The sequence below is a fragment of the Alnus glutinosa genome, chromosome 2, assembly GCF_958979055.1.
Source record: "Alnus glutinosa chromosome 2, dhAlnGlut1.1, whole genome shotgun sequence".
Taxonomy (NCBI): Eukaryota; Viridiplantae; Streptophyta; class Magnoliopsida; order Fagales; family Betulaceae; genus Alnus; species Alnus glutinosa.
Genome location: NC_084887.1, coordinates 33716179 through 33735394, shown reverse-complemented (window position 1 = coordinate 33735394; position 19216 = coordinate 33716179). Strand labels below are relative to the sequence as shown.

The 19216-nt window shown below is 38.9% G+C and overlaps 2 protein-coding genes and 1 long non-coding RNA gene across 3 annotated transcripts; 1 reads left to right on the top strand and 2 right to left on the bottom strand.

Annotated features, from left to right (window-relative positions):
* Nucleotides 1-2695: 2695 nt before the first annotated feature.
* LOC133859635 (chaperone protein ClpB3, chloroplastic) lies at nucleotides 2696-9832 on the bottom strand. Its single transcript, XM_062295107.1, has 10 exons — nucleotides 9317-9832; nucleotides 8621-8839; nucleotides 7860-8097; nucleotides 6965-7160; nucleotides 6751-6805; nucleotides 6474-6624; nucleotides 5864-6172; nucleotides 5061-5326; nucleotides 3921-4847; nucleotides 2696-3253 (listed from the first exon to the last, which is right to left on the bottom strand). Exons 1-10 carry the CDS (start codon nucleotides 9566-9568, stop codon nucleotides 2909-2911), a joined length of 2958 nt encoding a protein of 985 aa, XP_062151091.1. The 5' UTR covers nucleotides 9569-9832; the 3' UTR covers nucleotides 2696-2908.
* Nucleotides 9833-11567: 1735 nt separating this feature from the next.
* On the top strand, nucleotides 11568-14897 carry LOC133860542 (protein FAR-RED IMPAIRED RESPONSE 1-like). The gene is made up of 3 exons (XM_062296127.1): nucleotides 11568-11710; nucleotides 13173-13262; nucleotides 13351-14897. Exons 2-3 carry the CDS (start codon nucleotides 13184-13186, stop codon nucleotides 14895-14897), a joined length of 1626 nt encoding a protein of 541 aa, XP_062152111.1. The 5' UTR covers nucleotides 11568-11710; nucleotides 13173-13183.
* Nucleotides 14898-15252: 355 nt separating this feature from the next.
* LOC133859233 (uncharacterized) lies at nucleotides 15253-17668 on the bottom strand. The gene is made up of 5 exons (XR_009898722.1): nucleotides 17248-17668; nucleotides 17032-17155; nucleotides 16340-16424; nucleotides 15990-16180; nucleotides 15253-15348 (listed from the first exon to the last, which is right to left on the bottom strand). It is a non-coding gene; the product is annotated as an uncharacterized LOC133859233 (long non-coding RNA).
* Between the last annotated feature and the right edge of the window lie 1548 nt (nucleotides 17669-19216).

Genomic DNA, 19216 nt, shown 5'->3' with positions numbered 1-19216 from the left:
AACAGTTTTTGAAAACGCATTTATTAGTATGCTTTTGCACCATTTACTTACTTTTTAGAGAAATGTTACATGTACAACTTTTATGGAAGAAAGCTTACCAAGTGACATGGAGCCGATTAAAGAAAAAAAAAAACTTGTTTTCACTTTTTATTTTTATTTTCTAAACAATTACAAAGGGACTAGGGAAAATGGAGAAATACAACAACCAACACAACACAAGATAAGGGCAAGGATCCCAACAAACACCTCAAACACAAAATAAGGGCGAAAAGAAAGAGTGTCGGAGAGAGAGAGAGAGAGAGAGGCATTGGGGGTGAGGGCTGCAAATGGGGAGGGGAAAAATAACCTCATTTCCACGTCAGCCTTGTGTACAAAATGTGTACATTTGTTGTGCACAAAGCATTACTCTAAATACCTCCGCTCAGACACCTAATTTACTACATGCTAAGAAATCATTGACTACTTGACTTACATAAAAGAAAGAAATCGTTGACTTCTTGGAATTAAGTCTTAATCTTATTCCAAACACGCTGCACCAAATCACTCTCCGCCAACGCTCTGGGCCTCCGGGTAAGGTATTTGTACCGACATTGTTCTTGGTGAGCAATAGAAATTATATGTTCCTTCTGTCATAGAGGTTGAGGGAGTTTATCACAATCATGAATTGTTTTCAGAAACCTTGTCAGCTTTCGTAGTCGTTGGTTGATGCTGCATGTGGAAGGGTAAGTCTTTGGTATTTTCATTTAGCTCAAAATCTTTGTTATTGTTTGTAGCAATAGCATTGAGATAATGTTCATTTTGGTTTGTTAATTGAGTCACTTTCTTTATGGAATGCTTTCTTTATTTATTTCGAGAACATGAAACTAGCGATTGGACGGCGCGATCTCACGTTGGTATCTCAAATCTGCGCCGTCCAATCGCTAGTTTCATGTTCTCGAAAGAAAGCATTCCATAAAGAAAGTGAATCAATAAATAAACCAAAATGAACATTATCTCAATGCTATTGCTACAAAGAATAACAAAGATTTTCAGCTAAATGAAAATACCAAAGACTTACCCTTCCACAAGCAACATCAACCAACGGCTGCGAAAGCCAACCATGTTTCTGAAAACAATTCATGATTGTGATAAACTTCCACAATCTCTGTGACAAAGGGAACAAATAATTTCTATTGCTCACAAAGAACAACGGCGGTGTGAACGCCTTATCCGTAGGCCCGGAGCACTGGCGGAGAGTGTTTTGGTGCAACGTGTTTGGAAGAAGATTAGAACTTAATCGAAGTAGTCAATGATTTCATTCTTTTCTGTAAGTCAAGTAGTCAACAATTTCTGAGCGTGCAGCCAAATACACAACAAAATAAAACCAAAACACAGTGGGCCTACGTTTACGGTGGTGGGAGGCGGAGTGGGGATGCATGTGGCAGCCACTTGCCAGCAAGTGAGGACCAAGTGTCGGCACGTGGTCAACGGTTGGAGCCGCGGGGGAGGTCAGCAAGGAGAGGAGCAGACAAGGGAGGCTTTGGCGAGGCACGTTGGAGGGTAGGGGTGGCAGAGGACGACGGCTCAAGCTTTGAAGAAACCAGATTTGTAAAAAACAGCAAAACCAAGGCTAAGAGCAGTAGTGGAAGGCTAGTGGACGGTGAGAAGGCAAAGAACGACGGCTCTGTTATGAAGAGGAGATGGGAACACCATTATCGAAGCTGGACGGAGCTGACGTAGTAAAAGAACAAAGGAAAAAAGAGAAGAAAATGAAAAAACAATGAAGGGAAAAGGAGTACGGAGACAAGCTCCATAACTCCTCCCATTAAGGAACACTCACGGAGGAGAGGTAAAATCCCACAAGGGGACGGCAAGGAAAATATCACAAAGTTTTTCCGCACATTAGTTGCCAATTGGTTATGGCAAATGATATTTGTACACACTTTTTTGTACACATTCATATTTAATATGTGATCCATGAATGTGGGATTCATTCTATATATATGGGTTTCAAATCAAATGTGAGTGTACAAAATGTGTAAAAAAACATGCATGTGAGACTCATTCTATATGCATGGATCCCACACATTAAAATGTGTGTAAAAATAACACATCTCGTTGGGTATTCTTTCTCCACATTATTGGCTAAGGTTTGAAACCCGGACTAATCTAGTGCATAAGTGAAGAACGGCTCAAGTGTTTGAAATTTACCCATACATTAGCACAATATAACGAAACTTATCTATACAATTTTTTTTTTTATTTGATTATACGTACAAAATTTATCTTTATTATTAAGAAGAAGAAAAAACTTATTCATAAGTGATACTTTTGAAGGAAAGGGATGAAGACATGTTAATTAATAGGACAACAACACTTTGTAGATCCAACGAGCTTGCTAATGCCTTGAGAGTCTTTGAAGTTGTGACAGACTAAAGAGTTAGATTCGGGCCATACTTAATAGCATGCCAATCGAGGCAAACTCAAATCTAATTGCCAATGTTCTAAGAACATAATTGCACGCTGTTATTTTTTCAACTCTTGCCCGAATATGTAGGATCTACATGATTGATTTGAAAAATAAAAAAAATATGAAGTGTTGGACGAGAGTTGAAAAAAATAAGATTTTCTCTTTTACAAATGCTGAAGATTTTCGACCCTTGACATCCTCATGAACTCCAAGCACTCAGATACTTGCGAGAACGAAGGATTCTGGTAGGCACAAACCAAGTAGCATGTACTAATAATTCTAAGAAAACAGTGAGAATCCTTGGCAACCTCTTAGTAAAACGCTGCCTTAATATATATCAACCATTGAATAACTCAAAGCTTGTAATTTCTAAAAGAAAACGAGTAATACACAGGAAGAGAAACTTTGGACAAAATTTTGCGTAAAACCTTACGTATAATGAAACTAAATACAAGAAGCTCAAAGAGTTGGCGGGCTGGCCTCTGCAGCTACAGTTTCTCTGTCCTCTGGAGCTACAGTTTCTGTTCCAGTTTCAAGCCTCTTAAAAACTAGCTTTTGTTGGGGGAGCTGGCCATTAGAAAATGCTGTGACTTCAGTGTCTATTAACACAGTGTCTTCATCCTTGAACTCTCCTCTCAAGATGCCCTTTGCAAGTTCATTTTCAACATTCTGTTGAATCACTCGCTTGACTGGCCTAGCACCATAGTTTGGGTCATACCCAAGATTTCCAAGAAGCTGAACAGCTGCATCGGTCACCTGGATATTTATCTTCCGGTCTGCAAGCCTCATTTGTACTCGTTCCAACTGTAAAACACATGCATGCATGAGTTAAGCTTTTGAAGTTGTTCCAAAAACAATGAACTATATGCATACGTCGCAGAAAGATATGAGGAGTTGACAACATTAAAACAAGTTTCCTCAAAGTCAGTTCAAAGAGATCAAGATCTAGGTTTGGCATGCTTGTATAAATGATTGTGTGAAGGTCCAACAAATATCGTGACAAAACCACATTCATAGACAATGCACATACAAACATGCACATCCTATTCACTGAGTGGAATCATTTAATAGTCTTGATCCCAACAATCAGCTCCAAGATGGTTTTGCCATAATCAGCTAACTAAGATCCATTAAAGAAAACCTAAACTAGTCAAAATTTTCGAAGGATTAGTCAGGTCTCAATGTGGCACTGACTCCTTAGATCTCTGACACTCCACCGGGTATATGTTCATAATTCAGTATAGACATCATGAAGATGATACAATCCTCATTCCCAATGGCCTTTATCCCGAATGGCACCTCCACCCCCCATAAGTAGGGGGTGGCAAAGGTCAGGAGTTCTATTGCCTTGGATGCGTGAGTAAAGTTGACAGTTGAAAAAATGAAAACCATAATAAATTATAATTTAAAGAACTGCTTGCAAAAGAAAATAATTGTTAAGTCAATGAAGCATCATTGAAGAGAAAGTTACCTGTAACTTGACGATGATGTTTATCTGATCACGGTCCAGAGGTTGGAAAACTATGTACTCATCAACCCGGTTCATAAACTCTGGACGAAAGATTGATCTTGCAGCATCCAATACCCGCTCCTTAATAGTCTCATATGCTAATTCCTTTGGTGAGACGTCATCGTCTGTGTTGAGTATGTACTGTGAACCCACATTTGATGTCATAATTATGACAGTGTTGGTAAAACTCACAGTGCGACCCTGGGAATCTGTTACTCTCCCATCATCTAAAATCTGAAGGAACACATTGAACACATCAGAATGGGCCTTCTCTATCTCGTCAAAGAGAATGACTGCATATGGCCTCCTGCGAACTATCTCTGTCAGCTGTCCACCTTCCTCGTATCCGACATACCCAGGTGGGGCCCCAATTAATCTTGAAACTGCATGCTTTTCCATGTATTCACTCATATCAATTCGAACAAGAGCTTCTTCTGTGTTGAACAAGTAAGAAGCAAGTGCCTTGGCTAATTCAGTCTTTCCAACACCAGTGGGACCCATGAACATGAAACTAGCGATTGGACGGCGCGGATCTGAGAGACCAGCTCGAGATCGCTGAATAGCCTCGGCTACCGCTTTCACTGCAGGATCTTGGCCCACAACACGTTTATGCAGCTCTTCCTCCAAATGTAATAGTTTCTCCCTTTCTGATTGTTGAAGCTTGGAAACAGGGATACCCGTCCATTTACTGACAATTTCAGCAATATCATTTCCTGAAACTTCCTCTCTCAACATTGACTTTCCAGAATTCATATATTCGACCAACTCTTTTTCTGCAGTTCCAAGTTGTCGCTGCAAAGAGTTGAGGCTCCCATACTTCAGTTCAGCAGCACGATTAAGATCATACTCCCGTTCAGCCTGCTGGATCTCAAGATTTACTCTATCAATCTGTATAAATGAACAGAAAAGTTAGTCAAATAAGAATCCTTGTACTTCATTATTTATAACCAACTCCCGCCATCTGTTTTGGAAATCAATTGATTTAACTACGAAATTAGGAAGTTTAAATCCACGTATAAACCTTTTTTCAGCTTTGACACGACAAACATATATTATAAGAAAGAGAAAATACTGACACGAATAAGTACATTAACAACATACCTCTTCTTTGATTGACTGAATGCGAGTCATGACAGACTTTTCATGCTCCCACTGTTCAGTCAGCTGGGCTTGTTTCTCCTTGAGGAGAGACAACTCAGCTTCAATCCGATACAACCTATCTTTAGAAGCCTTATCTGTATCATTTTGAAGAGAGAGCCTCTCCATCTCCAACTTCAACACCGAGCGGTTGATCTCATCAAGGGCAGTTGGTTTTGAAGTAATTTCCATTTTCAGTTTGGCAGCTGCTTCATCAACTAGGTCAATAGCTGCAATTTGAAAGTATATTAGCTCTCAACTATACATAGATCTTAACATTAATTCTAGGGAAAACCCATCGCTTAAGCTAAATGGGCTACAAAACTTCTCAGAACCTTACACCCCAGCTGCTAATTGAAGAAAACTGAATCAAAAACAACTTCCAAAGAGAGTACAAAATTGAAGTTCATATCATCTGAAGCTCACAAGCAAAAATATTTCTTCTTCTCATATTCTGTACTTACTGGACGTGTGATATATGTTTACCATTTCCAGGTGGTAGGTATACAGAAATTAACTAACATTCTAGTTTGGCAGGCACACACACACATATATGTTGTTTGCTCTAAGACGACATATTCCTGTATTATTATAAACGGCAGTACATCGTGCTTCCTTTGTGCAGCTTGAACAATATAAGCCTTGATGGCTCCAGTAACTAATTTTAGTGTTCTGATGGGCACAAACATCAAAGCAAGTCATACTGAACACTAGTTTTTCAACAAAACATGAGCTTTCAAATGTTGTGTTGTGTGATTTATTATTACCTTTATCGGGTAAAAATCGGCCACTGATGTAACGGTCTGAAAGGATTGCAGCTTCCACCAGTGCACTGTCAGAAATACGGACTCCATGATGTAGCTCATATCTTTCACGTAGTCCCCGCAATATAGAAATGGTATCTTCAACCGTAGGTTGATCAACATAAACTTGCTGAAAACGACGCTCCAATGCTGGATCTTTCTCAATATACTTGCGATATTCATTCAGGGTTGTTGCACCGATACAACGCAACTCTCCTCGACCAAGCATAGGCTTCAACAGATTGCCTGCATCCATTGCACCATTTGTAGCACCTGCAAGCAAAATCAACATTGTCATTCTTCACTATATTTCATGTCCACATACTGGGAACTACGACAATCTGCTGTCAAAATTGATGTGGAGATCAGAGAAGAACATAAATTTCTATGTAGAATTAATCACAAACCGCATAGAAGGGGTTAGTTCTGGTAAGTTAGTACAAATTTATTGGGGACCAATAGAAAGAAAAAGGCATTCTGAAATAGAAATAACAAAGATTATGAAAGCTACATTGGCTAGCTATCTAAGTATTTGAAAATCAGGCATCTGAAAGTTATTTACTAAGCATATCACCTGCACCAACAACTGTATGGATCTCATCAATGAAGAGGACAATTTGGCCATCTGATTCTGTAACTTCCCTGAGTACAGCCTTGAGCCTATCCTCAAATTCTCCCCGATATTTTGCCCCAGCAATGAGTGAACCCATGTCCAGTGATATTAGCTGTAAAGAGAGAAAATAGGTCAAATCAATATCCAGACTTCACCACTCATATGCATGGATTAGCACATTTGTGCCAACCATCATCCAAAAGAGGACGGTACTAAAATTTGTGGATATAGCACACACCTTACGATTCATTAGAGCCTGAGGTACATCACCTTGAACAATTCTTTGAGCAAGCCTGTTGAAGAAGGTACATTCAGATTAACATGACAGACACAACGGAATTGCGAGGATGAGTGCCCAAAAGCGGGCATTCGAACAAGACAAATAATTCAATCCGGGGCCCTATAAAAATTTCTGAATAGAGACAAGACTCTATCTCCGACTAAGGGCTTACCCTTCAGAAATTGCCGTTTTCCCTACACCAGGCTCTCCAATTAGAACAGGATTGTTCTTTGTTCTCCTGGAAAGAATCTGGATGCACCTGCGTATTTCATCATCTCTTCCTATTACTGGGTCAAGCTTTCCTGCTTTTGCCATGGCTGTCAAATCTTTTCCATATTTTTCCAGCGCCTCATACTTCCCCTCAGGATCTGCAATAAATTCAATGTGTACCTCACTTAAGCATTAAACTCATTATTTTTTTTCCCCATAACTATGTTGAGTAAAATGACAGAGAGATTATCAAAGCACCAAATACACTCAGAATCTTCAATACACAAAGCTATTAGACAAGAATCAAACATGGAAAAGATCCTTCTTCCACCAAGATAAATCACACAATGACTTTCTTTTTTCCCAAACAAAAAATTTAAAAAGAAACAAAAAAGCATATGAAAACGTTACAATATAGTGAAAATGCATAGAAACTAAACTTTTTCAACAAACATCATGAATCGAATCATCTAGTGGTTCCAACTCAAATTCACGGCCTACGAGCCTGGACAAGAACAAAACAAAATCCACCAAAATGTTGAAGATATCACAAAAAGGCAGACAAATTGCATCATGCACAATAATCAATGTAACTATGTGTGGTATGCAAAAGGGCTTTTCTAGTTCTTCTATTGTTTTCCTAGCTTCGCTTTCAATCACTCGCGTGCGTGCACACATTGCAATATAAAAAATTAAAGAGAAAATGCAAAAGGGTTTTTAAAGTTCTTCTATTGTTTTCCTAGCTTCGCCTTGAATCACTTGCATCCATGCACACACAAAAACAAACACACGCACACACATTGCGAAATGAAAAATTTAAATAAAAGAAAAGGAAAGAACGAAGAACATTATTCAACCTTGGTCAATAACTGATTGGCGTCCCCTTATAGCTTCTATGGCAGATTTTAAAGTTTGCAGTGATATTTGAAAATCTCTAAATAATTGCTTCCCAAATCGTTGATCTTGTGCAAAACCAAGAACCAAATGCTCAACAGAAACAAATGAGTCCCCATACTCCTTCTTGTATTCCCTGGCTCGCTGAACCAAGGCTTCCAAATCACGTCCTAACATTGAACCAGCTGATTCACCAAGAACCTATTGCAATTGGACAGAGACAGAGATAAGCCCATTAGCTTCTCAGCACACAGATCTTGGACAACAAAAAGATCTAATGGACACTATCATGCTAGCATGTGTTGAGTCTTTTCTATATCATGTCTGTACTTATTCACATGAGGGATGTGGTCGATATGAATTTGGAAAATTAAAATCTTTTGGTGTCCAAACAATATCTGAGTCTTCAAATAAGCCCAACTATCATTAGCTATCACTCAAGTGCATACCAACATTTCATGATGCTTGCTCTATCCTTTACACCATCAAACAGTGTGTACATGAAATGCATCTAGTACTAAAGTTTGATAATCAAAAGTGAGCAAGTACACCCATTTCCAAGATGGAAAAGCTTTCACCAACGGAAGTCCCAAAACTAGTAACAGAATTTATAGCCAATTAACATGAATGTCAAAGCATAAGTTAACCAAATTCATTAGCTAGAGCCACAACCAGATGCCAAAGTATATCAAGGGATGCAAAACTATGAAATTTTAGGAATTACCTTTGGTTGACGTTGGATGAACTTATCTGTGGCCTCTAGAAGGCGGGTATTGTCAACTCCAACCTTGGAGAAAATCCGTCGAGCAAGCCCATTCTTCTGCTCCAAGAGGGCCTTCATCATATGCTCCGTCTCCACTATCTGATGCTTGTTCTCTTTCGCCACTTCTGGCGACGAAACAATCCCTTGCCATGCCATATCCGTAAACTCTTGTTGGGTAATCTATCATTATATCAAAACCAAACATTAATCAAATTACAGCAACACATCACTTACCCATGCTCCAACTATACTCGATTTAGCATTCTTGTAACCAAAATATATATATACAAATAGCATGAACAAAACAATCGAGAAAATTTCTAACATAGCCTTTGAGATACAGTCAGAGCCAGAATTTTATTCTTAGCTTCAAAAACTAATAAAAAGAAATACATAAACCAAATTACTTGAAATGAAAATATGTATACTTGTACAACAAAGAAAAAACCATTCAAAGAATACATAAACCCAATTACCCGATTAATGTTAGCATTATTAAAAAAGTGGGGAGCGCATTCCATAAAGAACAAAATCAGTGAAAGAAACTCAATTAACAAACTAAAACGATCATTATCTCAGTGCTATTTCGACAAATAATAACAAAAATTCATTCCAAAAGCTCATATTTTTTGAGCTAAATGAAAATAAAAGACTTACCCTTCCACTTGAAGCATCACAGCGAACAACAAGCGACCGCGAAGACCGACCAAATCTCTCAAACCCATTTGGAAACGCACCGCTTCTGCTCAGTGGCAGCGACTTCAAGGCCTTTAGCGATCTGGGTTTGGCAGAAAAGAAGCTCAGCCGCGGTGGCTGAACGAACAGAGCATTCCTATTGCAACAGTTGGTCCGAATCGACCGCGAAAGACCGAGGCTCACCCCGGGGAACGACGTCGTTGTGGATGCCATAGCCGGAACACTGGCTGAGGTTGCTATGGGAAGTAAATCGATGGGTGAAATCTCAGTCACAAAGGATTTGGAGAGATTTAAAGGAAAAAGGTTGAACCTTTGCGTGGGAATGTGACAAAGGTTTGCGAGAGACTGGAGAGTGCTCTCTCAGGTTTTAGAAGTGACTAGTGAGAGAGCTTGAAACAGAGCCAGAGTGTTCGTGAAACATCGTGAACTTGTTGGGATGCGCAGGGTTCGTAGGATCTGACACGTAGTGGAGTTTGGATATGACAGTGAAAGGATTATTGGGGCCTCATGTAATCATGTATACACATGACATTCTTGAGCCTCGAGGACCTCCTGGTCTAATCCAACACAAATTTGCAAACTCCTCCGATTTCTAAGATCTCGACCGTTCATTCAAAATAAATAATTCAAATTTTGCCAAGTAAGGCCTTAAACAAATAATAATAACAAAATAAATAAGAGAGTGGCCGGACCACCTTTCAAATGGGTGGCTAACCACTATTTTACCCTTTGATAGAGTGTTTGGGGTGGTCCGACCACCTCCAATAACTCTAGGATGATTGACTATCCCTAATGACTTTGAAAGTTATTGTAGTCATTCTCAATGATTTAGGGGCGATACGACCACCCCAAGAGTTTGAGAGTAGTTGATCAACCCAATACCGTTGATAGTTCAAAATAGTGGTTGTGGCCATCCTCTTTGGCTAGAGGGGTGGGCACACCACCCCGATGACTTAGAAGATGTTTGGGTTAATCTCGGCCACCTTGACTGTGTTTTTGTAGTACTAGCTATTCATGTTTTTGTGCCGCACCAATCTATGATATTTACAAAATCTTGCATTAGATATTTCATTGATTAATGCTACATATAACTCTTTTATAACTTTTGACACGTATTAACATGTGATTAAAGACACATAGTCTACTAAAAAACACATGTTGAAGCACGTCAAACATTGTAAAAAGTTTATAAAATAAGTGAAAAATTAGCATTTTTCTATTTCATTATATTTAGATATAACAATTCATGTTCAGATGTCCATTTTTTAGTCGTGTTGAGACATTAGTATAAGACTATATAAGTCAACCATAATCCAACCAATTTAATTAAACAGATCAAATTTTTCAACCATAATCCACTAATTTCGTATTGGATTTGTATCAAATTTTCATAGTTTTAAAAAATTATAAAACCTAATTATATCATTGACTATCACAATTACGGACAAATGGGTCTTCTTTTTTACTTTTTAACACCGTGTAAATAGTAAATTTATAAGTTTAACGTGGTTGCCTACGTGACTTCTAGCTCAGTACTTTTGCTTGATTGCAACTTGATAGCTACTCTTTTTTCTTTTTCTTTTTTTTTTTAATTATGATTATTTTTGTTCTTTTGGTTATTACGTGGCATGATGACTTTTTATGTTTTAATGATCTATACACATCTGGTTTACAACTTCTCCACAACATGCCAACGTGGCAGTAATAAAATATTATTATTTTTTTTTTCTCTTTTCGTCATGCTGCTAGTAAAAGCCGAAGACCAAAAAAACGTGGGAATTTCAAATTTCACAAATTTCAGATTTCAGAACGAAGACCTCTCTCTCTCTCTCCGAATCTCTCTCCGTACAGATCTGGAGAACCCGTCGTCCGTCGTCCGTCGTGCGTCGTCCGTCGTCCGGCGCACCCGTCGTCCGCCGTCCGTCGTCCGGTGAGTCCTCTGGAGAACCCGTCGTCCGGCGCACCCGTCCAACGCTGCCCAGTCCTCTGGAGAACCCGTCGTCCGGCGCCGCACCCGTCGTCCGCCGTCCAACGCTGCCCAGTCCTCTGGAGAACCCATCGTCCGGCGCACGTCGTCCGTCGTCCGGCCGTCCAACGCTGCCCAGTCCTCTGGAGAACCCGTCGTCTGGAGAACCCGTCGTCCGGCGTACGTCGTCCGTCGTCCGGCCGTCCAACGCTGCCTAGTCCTCTGGAGAACCCGTCGTCCGGCGCACCCGTCGTCCGCCGTCCAACGCTGCCCAGTCCTCTGGAGAACCCGTCGTCCGGCGCACCCGTCGTCCGTCGTCCGGTGATTCCAACGCTGCCCAGTCCCTCCGAGTTCTGAAATTTGCCTCCGGCCGGCCACTCTAAAAAAAGGTTTCTCATCATCTCTTTCTCTCTCTCTCTGTGGCCGGGTCTCTCTATCTGCTATCATATTTTCTAGTTGTATACAATATTATTATACCCGGACTCTAAGCTTTAACTATTAAATTCACTACTGGATCTAGTGTTTGTTGGGCCCATTCACGAAATAGTGTGGTAGGAGTAATATGGAATTTTCCTGCCATCTGGGTAATTGATATGTCGCATAAACTTTTTGATTTTCTGCAAGGATCTGGCTTCTGGGCCCTGATGTTCACAATGATAGTCTGTTGAAATCTGCTGTATTTGCAGTGTTTGTGTTTTTGCGATCATCTTTTTGCTCTGCTTCCTTGCTTTCTGTTTTTCTCTGTTACATTCATTGCAGAAATCTGACAAACATTCTGAATTGTCCCGAGCATGCCAATTAGTGGCATCTTATTAACCGTCTGGAGTCTGTCAAAAAAGAAATATGAGAAGGTTGGGCTCATAGTTTTTGCATAAATTTAATGTTAAAAGGATAAATAGCTTCCAATTTGAAAAGGGGGACTGACAAATTCATCCTTTTAGTCTTAAAGTTTGCCATGCAGGTTTTGAGACTTGGTCTGTACCCACAACAAATACTTTCCTTAGTGTCTTAATGATCAACTTCATAAACACTCCCAGCTTGTTATATCTCTGAACTAATATGTGTTCCTTTTTACCTTGCTAAAGGTTTTTTCTTCTCATTTGTAGCGGCAAAATGATTTATCATTCATGTTATTTTTGCTGTAGAATTGTTTGAAAGAAGAACCTATTTAGCATAAGATTGTAAAGATGTCCTCAATTTACATTCTTCAACATGAAACTTCTCTCTTCCCTCTTATGTTGAAGAATAGTAGGTATTTAAATGGTCTCAAATTTGAAACACTTGTTTATCCTTATATCCAACACTAGTTTTTAAAGTTGGATGTATGTCCATGTTTTTTGCCTCCCATGGCAACTACTCGGTCAAGTTGGAAGATTTAATTTTTTGTATTCTTCTTTGAGCTTCTGTAGTTTGCATGACCTTTCACTGCTACCACCATTGCGTGCATGTCTGGCAAAAATGGGAAAATGCAATCAATTTTCCCGGATTGCATTAATGTCATGCCCTCCTCCCTCATCTCTAATAAATTTGATATTGTAAAAAATACAATATGTGGGAAATTTTTTTTATCAATTAACCATAGAAGGATGTTAATTATGCAAGTAGATTTCTATAATAAATTTGACTATAATTTTCTTCCACCTTGAATCCCTCATCTCTAATAAATTTGACTATAATTTTCTTCCACCTTGAATCCCTCATTTCTATAATTTTCTTTCACTATTCTTGTGTTATATATTCATGTCTAGTCTTACTTTTTCTACAATTCTCTAATGTGTAATAGAATTTTATTATTATTAACAAATTCTTACATTTTGGGTGCAAATTAACTTGTAGTGGTTTTTAATATAGCATTTTCCAAAATGGACTCTTCAAGTTCACGATTGGATACCGAGGGTCAATTTGACGGTGCTTTAACCCATCAAGACGACCATCAAAATGGTTAGATTTTTGACTTTTTTTGTTTTTATTTCTTTATTATTATTCTAGGCTTTTTTTATAAATACACATTGTATTCTTTTTTGGATAGATGTGGGTGAAAAAGTTGAAGAACCGAAGGATTTAACGACGTTTATTTCAGATGAAGAGTTGAGTGATAAGGATGATGAGAAAGTTGAACAACCAAAGGATTTAATGACTTTTAGTCCAGATGAAGAGTTGAGTGATAAGGAAGAAAATGTGGTCTTACCTGTGGTGTTAAAGGATGATGAGAAAATTGAAGAGCCGAAGTCATCAATGACTTTTAGTTCAATAGAAGAAGTTTGCTCTTATTATAGGAGGTATGCTAAGCAAGCTGGGTTTGGTGTAGCTCATAGAACCTCGAGAAAAACGAAGGGTATAAAAAGTTACATAATGCTTATATGTACTCGTGGAGGTGACGAGCGAGCTACAAATGATGTTGCGAAGCCAATTCCAACAACTAATAGAACAGGGTGTGGTGCTAGGATTTGTGCGAAATTATGTGGTGATGGAACGTGGTTTTTGAGTAAAGTTGAGCTGACGCATAATCATTCGTTAAGCCCGGGTAAAGCGAGATTTTTTAGAAGCAATAGAAAAATTAATGATGCTGCAAAAAGAAGACTTGAGCTAAATGATAGAGCGGGAATACGTCTGAGTAAGAATTTCAATTCGTTAGTCGTTGAAAGTGGGGGGTTTGAGAGTATTTCTTTTGGAGAGAGAGATTGTCGGAATTATATTAATAAGGCAAAAGAACTCCGTCTTGGTAAAGGGGGTGCCCAAGCACTTTGTGATTACTTCAGAAGAATGCAAAAGCAAAATAGTGGCTTCTACTTTATGATAGATATGGATGATGATTGTAGGTTACGAAATGTTTTTTGGGCGGATGCACGGAGTAGGGCAGCATATGATTTCTTTGGAGATGTTATTACGTTTGACATAACGTATTTGACCAATAGCTATGACATGCCCTTTGCTCCTTTTGTAGGAGTGAATCATCATGGTCAATCTATACTTTTGGGGGCAGGACTAATTTCAAGTGAGGATACAGACACATTTGTGTGGTTGTTTAAATGTTGGTTGGAGTGCATGAATGGCCAAGCCCCTAAAGCAATTATAACAGACCAGGATAGAGCTATGAAAAATGCAATTGCTATTGTTTTCCCTGGAAGTCGACATAGATATTGTCTGTGGCATATTATGAAAAAGTTCCCTGAAAAATTTGGATCACATGCTAATTTTGATGGCATTAAGAGTGCCATAAATAAATGTTTGTATGACTCTCAAACGTGTGAAGAATATGAGGAAAACTGGAAAGATCTACTGGAGAAGTATAACCTTCATGATAATGCATGGTTGAATGGGTTATATAGGGAGAAGACATTTTGGGTGCCGGCATACATGAAAGATACGTTTTGGGCGGGAATGAACACTACACAGCGAAGTGAAAGTATGAACGCATTTTTTGATGGGTACGTGCACTCACGAACCACATTGAAAGAATTTGTTGATGAATATGATAATGCTTTAAGGAGAATGGTCGAGAGTGAGACACGTGCTGATTTTGATTCTTTCAATCGCACAATCTCATGTATAAGCGCCTTGGGAGTTGGGAATTAAGCTCTCCGAACAAAGCTCTTAATTATTACATAGAATCCAAGACAGCATTTGTCTTTCTTTTCATCGTTTTAGCTGAAATATGGAGGGGGGAAATAAAAAAGCATGCTTACAATATATATAGTGGAAATTTTTGAAATAATTCAAATGCATATATATATTTTAATGGAGACTAATTAGGGTCAAAGCTAGGGCCGGCATGATTCCCAGAGATTTTTTTTTAAAAAAAAGAAAGGACCAATTTTTTGTCATTATTCCAATGGTCTCCCCCTAAAGAATCCAGCCCACATAACATAGAGAAAAATGTGCCTAATTTCATGTAACAAAATTGTGCCTAGTTCCATGTACATGAGTTTAGTTACCTTGGTCGTACAATACCCCAACAAATTCCTCTCTACATAATAGCGCTCCTAGCAACAGAACAGAGTTGATGATCCTTGGAAATTAAATGGTACTGTTTGGCACGAGAGAAAATGTATAACAAGAGAAGATAAAAATGGTCAGTGGAGCATTTTATCAAGCACCTTGTGTGCACTGGAAAAACAACCCAAAAATCAATCTAATCAAGTGCAAAAGAAATCATTCAAATTTCAATATAAAATACATTGTCATAATGGATTCATAGAATCAATCTAATCTTTTTCATTGGCTTTTCACTAATGTCCATATCAAAGCACAGACTGTAAAAAAACAAATTAAAATGAAAGAGACAGTGAGAGTTCCGAAAAATTGCATTGCAGAATTTATATCAATTAATGGTATGTTGACTCGGCAATATCCCAGATATGTAAGTTTTCTGGTTAAAAGCTCAAAAAAGAGTAAATTCTTAGCACCAAGAAGAGTATGCGTGAATCCAGTCCTACAACCTTTACATTTAAAGGCCAACAAGGATCTCCATTTGGTTTCTAAAGAAAAAAGAACAGCGAAAGCAGCAAGGCAAAAACAGAACTAGCCGAACCGAAATCACTTTCATTTCAACAAGATTCTTCAAAACCATGAGATTCACTCACTAAAACAATTCAATTTGCAAAACCATGACCTAAACAAAAGCCTCTAAGGTACCAAATCATTGTAAACTTACAACAGAAAACTTACAACAGGAACACGGCGAGAGAGAGGGAGGGGGTTGCTCCGATGGGTGACGGTCGATGGGTCTTGGTGGCAACAGATCCGGCCAAAGAGAGAGAGATCCTTTTTTATGGGCGTCGCCGGAGACAGATCCGGCCGCTAAATCTACCGGATCTAATTCCACCGATTATATTGTGGAGAACTTTGTCTCCAACAAACTGCAAAGACAAGCATGGATTGCAAAAAATGCAATTAGCAAGTGGTAGATCAATCTATAACACCAGAAGCACCACCATAGGAGCAAAAATTGTTCAATCAAACTATCATATGGTAGACATATGAGAAGATATCATCTAAGGCAACGGAAAATTGCTTACCTCACTTCACTCGCTCAAAAGAGATCTTCTTTCAGAATGACCAAGGATGACCCAAGGAATGATCAAATTGACAAGCATCTCAGCACTGTGGAAAGAGACATCAGCTTCACATAAATTACATAAAACCAATCATATTGCACAAAACTCAATACGAAGTAAATAAAAAGTTCAACTACATAATCAATAAAAAAAAAAAAAAAATGTTTCCCAACTATGATTTGAAAATGGAAAAGTTTTAACATATAAAGCACCAAAATGGGAAACGTGGTAGATTAAATTAGGAAAAATACGGAATGTTCATAAAAGTAGTAAAAAATTCCCACGGTGTAGGGTACAAGAAACTAATCAAAAGATTTGCAATTTCACAAAAAAGAGTCTCAATGACAACAGACATTTTTATGTTATTTTATTTTATTTTTTTGTCATGTTCTTTTGGGATAAGTGCATAAAACATAAACCTCTTACCTAATATTGAAGAATTGATAATGAAACTTTGAACCTAATGCTCAATAAGAAGTATTCATTCAGATAGCCCATTCAATAACGCAAACATCACGAATCATTAATGACTGCATTCTTATCATTTGCCCTCTATGAAACTTACAATTAGCAAAACCAAAACCCATTTTGGCAAATCATTCTACTTTAAACTGCGCTGAAACAGAGATAAGGAAATACGATGTAAAACGTACCTAATCTCTCCAGTAAAAGCACCACCTTTGCGAACCCAACAGTTCTGGGCGGCAACATGGAAATCCGATCGCAATAAGCTTTTCACCAGAGGAAGAAACACAAACGGAGGGCTTACAACAACCTCTGCACAACAAAGAAGGAACCACACCGATCTGAACCACCTCCTAAAGTAGAAACTAATACTGAGAGCCAGAGAAAGCTCAAACAAAACTCACCCACAACATCCTCAGAAGGGACTTCTACCCGGTGGGGACGCCGGACGACGGAGGACGCCTACCGCCAAGAGATCTGACCGGAGAGCAGATCTGTACGGAGAGAGATTTCAGAGAGAGAGAGGGAAGCGCTGGACGACAGAAGCACCGGACGACGGAGCCGGCGACGTCACTGACCGGAGGCAAATTTCAGAACTCGGAGGACTGGGCAGCGTTGGAAGCACCGGACGACGGACTGCGGACGACGGACGACGCACGACGGACGACGGGTTCTCCAGAGGACTGGGCAGCGTTGGACGGCGGACGACGGGTGCGCCGGACGACGGGTTCTCCAGAGGACTGGGCAGCGTTGGACGGCCGGACGACGGACGGCGTGCACCGGACGACGGGTTCTCCAGAGGACTGGGCAGCGTTGGACGGCCGGACGACGGACGACGTGCGCCGGACGACGGGTTCTCCAGAGGACTGGGCAGCGTTGGACGGCGGACGACGGGTGCGGCGCCGGACGACGGGTTCTCCAGAGGACTGGGCAGCGTTGGACGGGTGCGCCGGACGACGGGTTCTCCAGAGGACTCACCGGACGACGGATGGCGGACGATGGGTGCGCCGGACGACGGACGACGCACGACGGACGACGGACGACGGGTTTTCTAGATCTGTACGGAGAGAGATTCGGAGAGAGAGAGAGGTCTTCGTTCTAAAATCTGAAATTTGTGAAATTTGAAATTCCCACGTTTTGTTGGTCTTCGGCTTTTACTAGCAGCATGACGAAAAGAGAAAAAAAATAATAATAATATTTTATTACTGCCACGTTGGCATGTTGTGGAGAAGTTGTAAACCAGATGTGTATAGATCATTACTCTTATGTTAAACACTTTTATCATTATTTTGATAATTTCAAGGGCATTTTTCAAATCATGTACTGGTTCATGATCCAAGAAGATATTGCACAAAAGTCCAAGATTTAAGATCTAAATTAATTAATCTCTCTCGTTATTTGCAAGGAACATATCCTATCCTATGGTGTAACATCATTTAAAAAATATAATTTAAAAAATATTTATAATGTGACAACAAATAAATTGTAAAATTGAATTTAAATTATAAAATTTTTAAATTAAGTGACCAGGTATAGCCCAACGATAAAAATATCACAAAATGCATTTTCAAACATACTCTAACTCATACAACTTTTAACTCAAGCTCAAGCTGACTCTTACAAGAATTTATTGTAAAAAGAGATCATTTTGATCTGAAGTGAAATTTTATCTGGAGTATCAAAATCCCACCAAGGTTATTTTTTTTATTATTTTTCCCCTCTATCAAAATTAGTGGTTTCTCAAAATGACACTGTATTTTGTGATAGGAACCAATTAGCACATTCTAATTTAACTGGTCATTTTAAGCTATAATGAGTGGCCCTAACAGTAACAGGACTCTTTGAGCTTGGCAGACTATTAATGCAAAGTTTGGTTTGCCTCACTTCCCACGAAAAAATCACCTGTGAAAAAAGGGTTAAGATTGCAAGAGTAGAGAACTCTAGTTTTTTTTTTTTTTTTTTTTTTTTTTCTTTATTTTTCACGACACAATTCAAACTCATTATTGCAAATCCTTGTTAAGGAAGATTTTTTTAACAGTTTACTGGACGCGGCGTCATTTAATTTTTTTAAATAATGTGACATCATATACTCCAAATAGTGTTTGAAAATTTTGTGGAATTAAAAATTTTATACTGGGCACCCTTCCTTAGTTTTCCTCTATGCTCCTCCAACTCGGTCTATTAAAATGATTCTCACATATATTTTTAACGGAGCATGTAATTCTTACTTGTACATGAGAATTACATGCATTTTTAAAACATGTTAGTTTGATAAACTAGATCAGAGAAATTACACATATTAAACCGAACAATAACGAGTTTGGAGAAAAACTTTGTCCACTTCTTTTATCTTCCAAAAATCTCTATAAAATT

What these genes read in the sequence shown, in the direction of transcription:
- LOC133860542 (XM_062296127.1), top strand. Translation starts at nt 13,184, where the DNA reads ATGGACTCTTCAAGTTCACGATTGGATACCGAGGGTCAATTTGACGGT. An exon ending in TCAAGACGACCATCAAAATG is followed by an intron (nt 13,263 to 13,350) that starts GTTAGATTTTTG and finishes TTTTTTGGATAG; the next exon opens with ATGTGGGTGAAAAAGTTGAA.
- LOC133859635 (XM_062295107.1), bottom strand. Translation starts at nt 9,568, where the DNA reads ATGGCATCCACAACGACGTCGTTCCCCGGGGTGAGCCTCGGTCTTTCG. An exon ending in AGGCTCTAATGAATCGTAAG is followed by an intron (nt 6,625 to 6,750) that starts GTGTGTGCTATA and finishes CTCTCTTTACAG; the next exon opens with CTAATATCACTGGACATGGG. An exon ending in CCGATTTTTACCCGATAAAG is followed by an intron (nt 5,327 to 5,863) that starts GTAATAATAAAT and finishes TTCAAATTGCAG; the next exon opens with CTATTGACCTAGTTGATGAA.